Source organism: Miscanthus floridulus, chromosome 1 (genome assembly GCF_019320115.1).
Source record: "Miscanthus floridulus cultivar M001 chromosome 1, ASM1932011v1, whole genome shotgun sequence".
NCBI classification, from domain to species: domain Eukaryota; kingdom Viridiplantae; phylum Streptophyta; class Magnoliopsida; order Poales; family Poaceae; genus Miscanthus; species Miscanthus floridulus.
In genome coordinates this window covers 113,794,268-113,807,711 of record NC_089580.1, presented here as the reverse complement: position 1 = coordinate 113,807,711, position 13,444 = coordinate 113,794,268, and the positions used below count along the sequence as shown (strand labels likewise).

The 13,444-nt window shown below is 40.4% G+C and overlaps 1 protein-coding gene across 2 annotated transcripts; it reads right to left on the bottom strand.

Moving 5' to 3' along the window:
• Positions 1 to 4,364: 4,364 nt before the first annotated feature.
• Positions 4,365 to 6,625, bottom strand: LOC136491276 (target of rapamycin complex subunit LST8-like). 2 transcript variants are annotated; one of them, XM_066487540.1, is made up of 7 exons: positions 6,444 to 6,625; positions 5,559 to 5,636; positions 5,351 to 5,467; positions 5,182 to 5,276; positions 5,003 to 5,082; positions 4,846 to 4,905; positions 4,365 to 4,764 (listed from the first exon to the last, which is right to left on the bottom strand). In XM_066487540.1, the coding sequence occupies exons 3-7, from the start codon at positions 5,426 to 5,428 to the stop codon at positions 4,637 to 4,639; spliced, it is 441 nt and encodes a 146-aa protein (XP_066343637.1). In that variant the 5' UTR covers positions 5,429 to 5,467; positions 5,559 to 5,636; positions 6,444 to 6,625; the 3' UTR covers positions 4,365 to 4,636. The 2 variants fall into 2 exon arrangements, with proteins under 2 accessions (XP_066343637.1, XP_066343643.1); XM_066487546.1 differs by lacking the exon at positions 5,559 to 5,636.
• Positions 6,626 to 13,444: the final 6,819 nt, after the last annotated feature.

Sequence of the window (13,444 nt, the reverse complement as noted above, 5' to 3'; positions counted from 1 at the left end):
CTCGAACTACCGGTGATTCACCCCGAGGTCTGTAGTACTATTCCCACAGTTAGCGTTTAAGCAAACTAACCCTCGGAACAAACTATCTTCACCACGGCTAAGTCCTCGGGCACCCACGCTCGCACCCGTGTGGCGGCGATGCCGGCATCATCGAGCCGCGCTAAGGCTAGCTCGCAGCGCTGGTCTAATTCGAGGAATTGCGCACGCCAAAAAAGCTTGTTCCCACTTGCTTTTCTGGCATGCGCAATTCCTCGAATTAGACCAGTGCTGCGAGCTAGCCTTGGCGCGGCTCGATGACGCCGGCGCGACGCCATTAAAGGTGGAGGTGACCGAGGGAGCACAGAGTAGCGCACGCCACTCAAAAGAAATTGACAAAGGCACACAGGGAAGGTTACACGTGTGCGTACGAGTCGGCACGGCTCGTGCGGCTGTAGCACCTTAATTGGCAAGCCGACGGTGACACGGCCATGTGCCAGTGCAGCGGTGACGTGACACAAGCGGTGGGTGCATGCGATGTGCTGACATGATGGAGAGGAACATGTGCTTGCTAGCGATGGCAGCTGCGGCCATGCGATGCCACGGCACATGCACGGATGATGACGATGCCTGGCGGAGCAGAGCCTGCACAGCCTGACGCGGTGGCCCCAGGGCACCAACAGTGACTCCAGCGGCAGCGTACATCGCGACGGAGAGGAGGGTCCGCTGCCAGCCAGGGCTGCCGGCCACCGTAGCCAGCCGAGCCCGGCCAAGCACGTGCGCTCACTCGCGCGACCGGCGCGTAGACGATGGCACAGGAGCAATGGAGACCGCACCCATGCGATAAAACTAGCCGAGAACGTCATGCGCACGATTTTTAAAGCGTTCAAAAAACCCCAAAACGTTGATCTAATCGCCAAACCACCTATGCAATTCCTAAGAGGGCATATCAAGCTACTAAAACAAGTCATGAAACCACCTCACTACTTAATCCAATTCTCCTACAAAAAATATCAAACATAGCTTTGTCAAACCACTTTTCAGACTTACTAAATCGACTAAGTCTTGATCGGATTCGCGTCAAATTCGATTTCCAAGCTATTAGGTATGCTAGCTAGTGAATTCCTTTCTTGACCGTAGGTATTTCATCACCATCTACAAAGTTCATACTTCCAACTCTACTAAAGTTCCACATATACATTCTATAGTGTTTTCGTTCAATAAAAATTCGCGAACATCCGTACTTGATAATTTTATACTTCACGAACGACCTTTCGTTAGGCATTTCCGTTGGTCGTTTTAAGTTACGTACATTGATTTACACTCTATATTACATACATTTACACATAAATATGATGCTATGCAGTTTTTTAGCAAAAGATTGTACAGCGTAACACCAAGGGTGTTACAGTTTGTGCCTTCTACACATGGTCCTTACTTGTTGTACTCTTGTGCTTGTGTAGTTGAGTAGCTCTTGGTTGTTTTAGTGTAGTTGTTCTTACTAGTAGTCCTTAGTGTAGCTTGTGCTCCTAGTTGTTAGATGGTTGTTCTAGTGAGTAGCTTATATGCTTTAGCTCTTACTTCACTAGACTTGCGTAGGAGTGCTTGCTTGGCTTGTAGACTAGGTGAAAATATTTCTATTAGGGCTCACCTTTGCTACTAATACTTGCCTAGTTGTGTTGTGGCTTGAAGGAAATTTTAATAGGCTCACCTTTGTAACCATTCCTTCCCTTGTGTCCTCTTGGAAGAAAGGGACTGGGAAATAGAGTGGGAGAGGCAAAGGGTGCTCGCCCTTGGGTTGGTAGACCTCTAGGGTGGTGCTTGGCCTAGGAGAAGGTCTCTCAACCTCCCCCTCTAGTGGCATGATGACTAGAGGCACCACCGAGGGCCTTAATCTCCTCTAATTTCCATGATGTTTTGGGTTGAGGGTTTTCTCTGGAAGGGGTTCTAGGATGGCCAAAGGTTGGGTTCTTGGAGAAATGGTTGGGGTACGATCAACAATTGTCAAGAATGGTTTCGACTTTAGGGATGAAGGCTTCAAGGTGAGGAGAAGAAGAAGGTGAGTTTGGACGGGATTTTAAAGAAAACCGAGGTCATGCAAACCCAAAGTTGCTCTGTCGCACTTTTGTAGGGTCAAGATAAGAATGGGTAGAGGAAGAGCTATGCAAAAACTAGGGAGGATACATGACCATGCCGGGTTGGGCGGACCTAGACCATGTGTGGCGAACCCAACCTGGTTTGACGGATCGTGCTTGGTGCCCGAACGTGCCACAAATTTACATGAACACTTATAAGGTTTAAGGTGACTAGAAAATAAAATAGTTGGCTATAAACAAGCACAATAAGAAATCATGATTAAAAAGTTAAGTTTGAGCAATGTGTTAGCAAAATCAAACAAATTTAATCACATCCACTTCATTTTCATGTTTATCGGTTCAGGGTAAACCTTTAAGCATTGTCCATTTACCTTAAATCGTTTGTGGCTTTGAAGTGTGATGGCTCCATGTAATGACGTGTTGACGACTTCAAATGGACCATCCCACTTGCTTCTAAGCTTTCCATGCTTGAATAGCACTCTTGAGTTGAGTAGTAGTAACTTGTCACCTTACTTGAATTCTTTCTTCTTGAGCCTTTTGTTGCGCCATCGTTTGATTCTTTCCTTGTAAATCTTGATGCTATGGTATGCCTTCTCTGTCCATTCCTCTAGCTCAGACAATTGCGCACATCGGTCTATTTCTCCTGGCTTGTTGGAAATTCATGTTCCACTTCTTGATTGGCCAATGAGCTCTTTCAAACTCGGCCGACAGATGGTAGTAGGTCTTTCCATATATGAGCTGATAAGGTAACATCCCAAGGGGTGTCTCATATACAGACCTATATATATTTCCAAAGCACATTAGGAAGCTTGTTCATCCACACCTTCCCTATATCTCCTCCACGGTATTTTGTAGAATGTTATTAATTTGTTTGTTCAAAGTTTTTGCTTGGTCACTTGTTTGAGAATGATAAGGTGTGAAGATATTAATGGTATTTTATCTTCTAGAACCAATTGGCCATCGCAAGGTGAAATGTTGAGGCATGAAGAAATAAAAAGAAGACATAGAATTATGGACAAGTGGAAGAGGCAAAAGCGACAAAATTCCAACGCCCAATATGTACATTGTGCATGATTAAAATATGTATATACCTTGGTCTCAAGGACCTTAGCACTTGTCATGTGAGGACAAAGGAGTCAGGTATACGGGCCATTTCCGGATACCGGAATTGAAGTTTCCTACAGACTTCTCAGACGCGTTTTAGCTAGTCATCATCCTGGGAACGCGAGTCTCCAAGGACCGGACAACACTTTCGAGAGAGGAAGAAGGGCTCACCGTGCTCTCAGTCTCTCACAGCGTTGACCTGGATCTGATCTACAAACTAGCAGGAGGAAGAACTGCTGCTGCTGCTGCAAGTGCAAAACTGCAAATCCAGTTGAGCGACTCGATGAAGGTTGAGCTTTAATCTTTGCTCTATCTGGTGTCCTTTCCAAGGTGCCATAATTTTTGCCTGCTCCGTGATCGATACTTACTTTTGTTGCTGAATCTAATCACTCGTATATTCGCTTGTAATCCGACATGCTCGCAGTTAGTAAGTCAGTCTCAAACAGCAACTGCATATACATATATGGCATCGTCCTGGGATAGGGTGGGGCAGGCGGCGAGCGAGATGCAGGTCACCGGCGTCGACGCGTTCGGCCTGGTGAACATGATCCTGCAGGCGGCGCACACCGCACGCCGCAACAGGGATCTGTGCCACCAGCTGGCCCAGCACGTTCTGATCGTCGCCGATCTGCTCCGGAAGCTGGACATCCCGCACTACTACAGAAATTAACTGTAGGGGCGGCTCAAAAGCCTCTGTAGGGGCGGCTGCGTCAGCCGCCCTTCCCAGGGTGTTCCTACAGAGGGTGCCTCTGTAGGAGCGGTTTCCTGACCGCTCCTGCAGTGACCTCTATAGGGGCGGCTGGTGTTTTCAGCCGCCCCTGCAGTAACCTCTGTAGGGGCGGCTGGTGTTTTCAGCCGCCCCTGCAGTGCCCTCTGTAAGGGCGGCTGATAATATCAGCCGCCCCTGTAGTGGACTTCTGTAAAGGCGGCTGTATCACCAGCCGCCCCTGCTGTGTGTATTTGTAAGGGCAGTTCAATCAAGAACCGCCCCTACAGTGGATTTTCCAGCAAAAAAAATAAATAATTCAAATTCAAATCTGACCATATATATATATATATATATATATATATATATATATATATATATATATATATATATATATATATAATTAAAATTCGAATCTGACCGCCACAAATATACATATATACATCCACAAAAATTCAATGCGTAACCATTGCTGCATTCAATTCATAGAGCAAAAAGAAGTACCACTAAAATTCTGCAGAATCATCCACCAACAGCACGCAAATTATTTGTACGCAGCCCCAGAGGCTTGCCGCATATATACAGCTACAGCCCCGCATTTCAACAACAGAGCGTTAAACACTACCGCTTGCTGCATATATAGCTACAGCCCCGCATTTCAACAACTAGGCGTTAAACGCTACCAGGTCATAAGTTAAGAGTGAAAAAAAGTTCTGCAATCCAAAGTATGTACAGGAAAGCAGTCACAACATGGTTATGAGGGCGCTGATTCTGCCCCATCATGGAGAGCGCAGCACACGGTGGCCTTGTGATGACCCTGGTACACCCTGATGGCCTCTCCGGTTGACATCGTCCATAGCCTCGCTGTGGTGTCTGAAGAAGCTGCAAGAGAGAACAGACCGGTTAACTGTGCAACTGATAAATCATCGGGGAAGGCAGAGGGCAACACGGTGTAGTTCATACCTGTTATCAGATAAGCACCATCGACCGAGAATACACAGTCCCAAACCCAGCGCTGATGGCCTAAGAAGTTGATTGCCAGTGATGTTTCAGGATCTCATTCGGAAACATAAGATGAGTATGAGATGGAGAATTGTTAAAAGAAGACTCCAAACATTACCGACTAAAGTTCTTTCCAACTTGAAGCCATCAACATTCCAAATCTTTACAGTGTGGTCAGATGATGCTATGGCAAGATACCTGCAAACAAACCCAAGAATGTCACATGGAACCCAAGAGGACACAATAATACACTGGAAGAACCATGAAAAATAGCCTTTTAGACCATTATTACATTACCTGTTAGGATCGCAAAATTCTGGTGAAAGCAGGCACTTCAGAATGTAGCCATCATGGGCTTGCAGTTTGTGCAGAGGTTCAAAGCAGGTAATTGTCTACATAACATAATTTGAAAATTTCAGAAATCACAAACTCTATATTTATACGGTTATTTGCAGAACAGACTGACCTGAGTACCCTTAAGTAGGCGCCAAACGTAACATGTCCCATGGTTATTTGCAGCAACCACCATACTCCCATCCCACATGACTGTCAGAGATCTTACAGCAGTATCAACCTCCGGTACCTAAATAATTGGAACCAACAGATCAATTGTTTTCTTGCATTACCCTTTCCACAGAAGTACCATAATACTGGAATATGAGTATGTGACTCACCAACTCACAGCTGCATGAGTTAGCGGCCAAATCCCACACACGTATGTTTCCATTCTAATCACCAGATATTAGCTCTTTCTGAAAAAAAACAATGTTTTGAAATTTGGTGGAAAGAAACAAAAATAAGTAACAGAGGAGAATAGCCAAAACAAAAACTATCTGACTCAACCATCCAAGTTAAGAATACTCACTATTTAATCAGTACAAGAAAATAAAGTTCCACAGGAAATTTGAGAAACAAAGAGTGACACATAGGCCAAGCCATCTCTGCAGTTTGAGACGAAGGCTAGCCATATGAAAGTTCAGTTCACTCTCTCGAGTTGATTTCAACTAGGGTATCACAATAAATGAAACCTATAAATTCACAGCTACATGCAGTCAAATTGTGTTTTGTCAGCATTTTTGCATTACAGATTTGTGAGTCGGTTCATTTCAAAATGTTCATATCTTTGCCCTTTTAAGTTTCCCTAAAGTTTAATCCAGTTAAAGTAAACCCGACGCAGTTAATTGTAGCAAATAAAAGTCCAAGCAATGGCATTCCATGTATTTATAATTATACTACTGTCATTTTTTTATTGGACCACTCATCTAAGGTTATCAGTACATGGCAAATTGCTCTCCAGAAACTGAATCTATGCAATCAACGGATGCTACTGTCATCCATCTACGTGTGAACACAAATCATTGAATGCTACTGCCTATGCCATATTGCTGAAAAACATATTCAGAAGATAGAGGAGATGAACTACAGACTGTTTTTTTATTGGACCACGCAAACTGTTTTTTATGGCAAGTAGTAGCAGAACTACAGACATCTTGGTTGGGCAAATCCATCTTGCAGACGTAGCAGGAATAGCAAGGGAAAATAGAGGAGATGAGGGTGACCTGGAAGACGAAGCAGGCAGATCTGAGGTTGGGGTCGGAGGATTAGAAGGTGGAGACTCCATCTATGCTCGACGATGGATCCCCGTGCGCCCGCCGCCGCACAGCGTGGACGAGGTGGTGCCCACCGCAGCCTCCCTGCGAGCGCCTCCGGCCTCCCTGCTCGGCTGCTCGCGGCAGCCCACCGTTGCGCTCTACTCGCTTTGCTCGCTCGCGACGAGTAATTCCTTGTGTCCCTCGCTCGGCAGCTGCTCCGGGCCCCCGTCGCACAGCGGGCTCCCTCTCTTTCTCACCGGCGTGCAGACGCCTGGGCACGGACGTGCGCGGGGCCACAGGCACGAGCGCTCGCGTTCGCGCTCAGCTGTTGCTGCTAGGTCTTCGCCGTGCCACGGGCTCCCTCTCTCTCACATGCTGGCCGGCCCTCCCGACGCGCGAGGGGGCTCACCAGGCGCCGCCGCCGCCGTCGCTACGTGTGGAACGGGAGAAGTGGAGGAGTCGGAGGAGGGATGAAGAAAGAAGCTAGCGTTTTGACCGGCTAAGGGTGTGATGTGAGCCGTCCGATCTAATCAGACGAGAGAGCTACACGGACGAGTGGGCCAAACAGGCCCAGGCAGGGGGAGATGGAGAGCTGAGCTAAATAAGGCCCGGTCAATATATTTTTTATAAATATTATTTCAAAATATGATAACTTTGACAGAATTTTTGGATAGCAAATGACTTCAAATGAAAAATTCATAAACCACAAATTTATAAAGCTCATCAAGATCTACAACTTTTATTTTGGCCATTACTCCATCGGACTTTGTTTGAACAGTTCAAATTTTGAATTTCAAAAAATGACTACTTCAAACAATATTTGGAAATAGCAAATGATTCCAGCTGAAAAAGTCATCAACAACAAAGTTGTACAACTCATTGAGATCTACAACTTTTATTTTTTTATAGATATATTTACATATACAATAACTAAAACAACTACAACAGTTTAAAATTGCAAAATTGAACCTTTAAAAATGGGGAAAAAATTTAAATTTTAAAAAATTAAAATCAAAACTATTAAAATAATTTTGAGACACCAAATGATCTCAAATGAAAATTTGATAAACAACAAAGTTGTTCAACTCATCAAGATCTACAACTTTTATTTTGGTTATCTTGTCATTTGACTAAATTTGAACCTTTCAAATTTGAAATTTTAAAAAATGACGAGTTCGAACCAAAATTTAAGACCCAAAATGATTTCAATATAAAAAGTGATGAATACCAAAGTTGTTCAACTCATTAATATCTACAACTTTTATTTTAGTCATCTTGTCATTTGACAAAATTTGAACATTTCAAATTTGAAATTTTGAAAAACGACAAGTTCGAACCAAAATTTGAGACACAAATTTATTTCAACATAAAAAGTGATGAATACCAAAGTTGTTCAACTCATGAATATCTACAACTTTTATTTTGATCATTTCTTTATTTGACAAATTCTTAGCACACATTGTTCACTAATCTTACTCATGTCTCATATAATTTATAAAACCTTACGAGAGATGTGTCACATTTGTGAACAATGTCATTATCACTTTGTCATATGAAGAAATGATCAATACAAAAGTTGTAGATCTTGATGAGTTATTCAACTTTGGTATTTATCACTTTTTCAGCTGAAATCATTTGGGGTACCAAAATCTTGTCTGAAGTTGTATTTTTTTTAAATTCAAAATTTAAATTGCTCAAACTTTTCATATGTATATATTGACAAAACCAACAAAATAAATTGATAGAGAATGATTTTAGAAAATTTTAGAAAAAAAATCATCAGATTTGGAGTTAGTATGAGGAAGAAAAACTAGTTACAAAGTTGACCCACAGATTAAAAAGAGAAATCACACTGTTCACTATGATCATGTAAGGATCATCTAGAACAGTGTGATTTCTCTTTTTAATCTGTGGGTAAACTTTGTAACTAGTTGTTCTCCCTCATACTAACTCCAAATGTGATGGGTTTTTTTCCTAAAAATTTCTAAAATCATTCTTCAGCATTTAAGTTTGGTCAAACTTAGATGTGACAATATTTTACGCATTTTAAAATTTGAAATTTGAAATTTGACAAGTTCAAACTAAAATTTTAAACCCTAAATGATTTTATATGTAAAAGTGATGAATACAAAAATTGTTCAACTCATTAAGATATAGAACTTTTATTTTGGTTATCTTGTCATTTGACTAAATTTGAACCTTTCAAATTTAAAATTTTAAAAAATGACAAGTTCGAACCAAAATTTGAGACCCAAAATCATTTCAACATAAAAAGTGATGAATACCAAAGTTGTTCAACTCATTAATATATACAACTTTTATTTTAGTCATCTTGTCATTTGATAAAATTTGAACCTTTCAAATTTGAAATTTTGAAAAACGACAAGTTCGAACCAAAATTTGAGACCCAAATTTATTTCAACATAAAAAGTGATGAATACCAAAGTTGTTCAACTCATGAATATATACAACTTTTATTTTGATCATTTCTTCATTTGACAAATTCTCAGCACACATTGTTTACTAATCTTACACATGTCTCATATAGTTTATAAAACCTTATGAGAGATGTGTCACATTTGTGAACAATGTCATTATCACTTTGTCGTATAAAGAAATGACCAATACAAAAGTTGTAGATCCTGATGAGTTATTCAACTTTGGTATTTATCACTTTTTCAGCTGAAATCATTTGGGGTACCAAAATCTTGTCTGAAGTTGTATTTTTTTAAAATTCAAAATTTAAATTGCTCAAACTTTTCATATGTATATATTGACAAAAACCAACAAAATAAATTGATAGAGAATGATTTTAGAAAATTTTAGAAAAAAAATCATCAGATTTGGAGTTAGTATGAGGAAGAAAAACTAGTTACAAAGTTGACCCACAGATTAAAAAGAGAAATCACACTGTTTACTATGATCACGTAAGGATCATCTAGAACAGTGTGATTTCTCTTTTTAATCTGTGGATAAACTTTGTAACTAGTTGTTCTCCCTCATACTAACTCCAAATGTGATGGTTTTTTTTCCTAAAAATTTCTAAAATCATTCTTCAGCATTTAAGTTTGGTCAAACTTAGATGTGACAATGTTTTACGCATTTTAAAATTTGAAATTTGAAATTTGACAAGTTCAAACCAAAATTTTAAACCCTAAATGATTTTATATGTAAAAGTGATGAATACAAAAATTGTTCAACTCATCAAGATATAGAACTTTTATTTTGGTTATCTTGTCATTTGACTAAATTTGAACCTTTTAAATTTGAAATTTTAAAATATGATAAGTTCGAACCAAAATTTGAGACCCAAAATCATTTCAACATAAAAAGTGATGAATACCAAAGTTGTTCAACTCATTAATATATACAACTTTTATTTTAGTCATCTTGTCATTTGACAAAATTTGAACCTTTCAAATTTGAAATTTTGAAAAACGACAAGTTCGAACCAAAATTTGAGACCCAAATTTATTTCAACATAAAAAGTGATGAATACCAAAGTTGTTCAACTCATGAATATCTACAACTTTTATTTTGGTCATTTTTTCATTTGACAAATTCTCAGCACACATTGTTTACTAATCTTACACATGTCTCATATAGTTTATAAAACCTTATGAGAGATGTGTCACATTTGTGAACAATGTCATTACCACTTTATCATATAAAGAAATGATCAATACAAAAGTTGTAAATCTTGATGAGTTATTCAACTTTGGTATTTATCACTTTTTCAGCTGAAATCATTTGGGGTACCAAAATCTTATCTGAAGTTGTATTTTTTTTAAATTCAAAATTTAAATTGCTCAAACTTTTCATATGTATATATTGACAAAAACCAACAAAATAAATTGATAGAGAATGATTTTAGAAAATTTTAGGAAAAAAAATCATCAGATTTGGAGTTAGTATGAGGAAGGAAAACTAGTTACAAAGTTAACCCACAGATTAAAAAAAGAAATCACACTGTTTACTATGATCATGTAAGGGCTGCTATTTATTCGTGTGCCATCAGTAGGGGCGGCTGGTGATTCAGCCGCCCCTACAGTCTGGCACTGTAGGGGCGGCTGGTGATTGAGCCGCCCCTACAGTGGACACTGCAGGGGCGGCTGGTGATTGAGCCGCCCCTAAAGATCAGCCTCAACTGTAGGGGCGGCTCAGGTTACCAGCCGCCCCTACAGTGCCAACTGTAGGGGCGGCTGGGCTGCTGGGGCACGAGAACGCCCACTGTAGGGGCGCCCCCAACCCCAGCCACCCCTACAATAAAAATGTCCTCGTTCCTACAGTAAGAATCTGGCGTAGTGCCGGTGCTCAGGCAGCACCTGGAGACGCGGAGGCCGCTGGAGCAGCTGGATGCCGCTCTTTTCCGTGCGTACAAGCTCGTCAGGTCCTGCGCCCAGCGACAAGAGAACACAAGCCAGATCTACCAGATGTTTACCGGCGCGAAGGTTGCCTCCAAGCTTCGGCTGGCGCAGGAGGAGATCGACCGCTACATCAACCTAATCCCCATGATCACCCTTGTTGCCGCCGTCGGCGCCCGGCAGGTCACTTCGAGATAAACTAACATTGCTCGCCTTCTTTTTATATCTGTTACCAGACGAATAGTCCTTCTACTAGCTGATGTCGTCCCTCTTCATCAGTCCCTTCATACTTCATACGGGGTATATATATGTCAACAATGTCTTGAGAAATTTCCTCCACTAACAGGATACCAATGAGGTACATGAGGACGGGGGCAATGATGCTGCCCCAACTCAAAGGTTGTTGAGTAAATCCTTTTCAGTTTTAATCAGATTCCATAGATTATCATTGGAGTGATGTAGTGCTTCACTGTAAGAATTTGCAGGAATCGGTTATCTCTTCAACACGTTACCCAATCACTCACACTCGAGGAACTGCAACCACAAGGTCCTTACCCGGTTGCCTTATTTATATATGTGCATTTCTTATTTGTAAGCATGCTTAAGTAGGATTTGTGCTCCCAATTAATATTTCTACATGAGTCCATCAACCTGTGCTCCTACAAAGCTACAGTCATAAAAGACATAAAAGACCAACAGCTAATAAAAAATAGTTATCTTTGTGCTCTTCTTATGTTTATTTTCAAACACAATATCAGGTAGTGGTAAACTTATCAATTACAATATGCCACTCTTGTACAGGCTAGAACCTTAGAAGATATAATCATTAGAAGTTCGTTAATACTTACAACTTTTAAAAATTAGTTTATCCATTATTACCCTGGTCAAAAATACTTATCACACTCGACTAATAAGCATTGTTACTCCCAACAAATCTCAAAGATAACGAAGGTCATAGCCACCTTTGGTGCAAAGGAATCACTATTTGCTCCAAATGATGTTGATTATTTAAATGTAGATTTTATGGGATGTTCTAGTTTATCTTTAGTGGTTACAAAAGTGATAGTTTAGATGCAAATTTAAGGGGTTATACTTAGATTATCTATCATAATGGCATTGTGTGCAAATTTAAGGTTACTTTAGATATTATTTCATAATGGCATAATGGAATTTGTTAGTAACGACTTAAATGTGGATTTAGATGGTTACTTTATGTTATTTTTTATAATGACAAAGATACGTATATTTTTGGAAAACATTATATATAGCTTGTTAAAGGTGATTATAGTCTACCGAACTGATGGCCCGACCTTTATGATCTTTATGAGAATTTCTAGGTTCTATCATTTTTTGCGGCGCATCTCATGTAGGTTAACATGGAGACTCTGTTAGATAAATTCAATTAACAATATCAAGATAAGGTCACATAATTTCTGCTAATATTTTCAAGAGTACACCTGAACTTATCTTGGGGTGTTATTTAAGTCCTTGAACCTATCTTTGTGTGTAGTCTAGATCTCAAACTTTTGAAATGCTATTTTTGGGTCCCGGATCCCGGTAGTTGTCTCAGTATATCATCTAGGTTCCTAAACTTGCCATATGTAGTGTGTCACTTAGGTCCAAATAGACCCAATCTACTCCCCATCATGATGTCACATGCCATATGTAACACCCCCGGTGTTTGTCACCAGTTAAGCAATGGGTTTAAACTCAACCATAGCATGTTAAGTGGTGATGGAGATGTTAGGTCAAACATATGAAAATGAGCCACCACTTAAACTTGGACCATGCACCATTGCTTACATGTTTCCCTTTCTAAAAAGTATGCTTGAGTAATGTTGGATGTGCTTATTTCATGTTCCTCACATCAATTTCCACCCACATGGATGATTGGAAAAGTTTTATGAAGTTTGGAATCAAGAAGTCACATGAAATGACAAGTTATGTTCTCGCCTGAATTGCTTTATTAGGTGAATGAGAACATGTGATGACAAACAAACATTGCAACCTTGATCAAACAACTCTACTTACACTCATAAAAAAAGTTATGAAGGGTTCATGTTGAGCAAGTGGCCAGAAAATGCTCCAATAGATCAAAAAGTGTAATTTAAGCTTTATCGTGACGCTACTTTAACTTGGTTTGAACTATGCCTTACACTGCTTGCATGGCAGTGGAACCTAAACAAAAGTTGAAGTTTGAGTAGAGTAGAACAAACTTTGTTTTTGGACCAAGAGCCAGATCAACTTGGAACTAAGGCGAATCGAGGCTCAAACGTTGAATCGGCAGCTGTTTTCGGTACTTAGAATTTTTCTAAGTCTGGAATTCATCGTCGACTCGCCGTCGACATTGGCATTCCGCGTTCTCCAAATTTCGTTAAGCAACTCGACTTGACCCCAAAATAAAGGTTGGAGCTAAGTTCGTGGATAAGAGCATATAAAAAGATGGCACTCGTTGGACTTCGTTTTGACCATCAATTTGGGCTTTTGTTCATCGCTGTCAACGAGCTGACACTATCACTTTGGAACCTAATTACTCGCTGATCTAGGGCTTTAATGACCTGGGTGTCTTAATAAAAGTTGTAGAGCAGGACGTGATGAGCAAAC

What these genes read in the sequence shown, in the direction of transcription:
- LOC136491276 (XM_066487540.1), bottom strand. Translation starts at nt 5,428, where the DNA reads ATGTGGGATGGGAGTATGGTGGTTGCTGCAAATAACCATGGGACATGT. An exon ending in GCCTACTTAAGGGTACTCAG is followed by an intron (nt 5,277 to 5,350) that starts GTCAGTCTGTTC and finishes TATGTTATGTAG; the next exon opens with ACAATTACCTGCTTTGAACC. An exon ending in GTTGGAAAGAACTTTAGTCG is followed by an intron (nt 4,906 to 5,002) that starts GTAATGTTTGGA and finishes TCAACTTCTTAG; the next exon opens with GCCATCAGCGCTGGGTTTGG.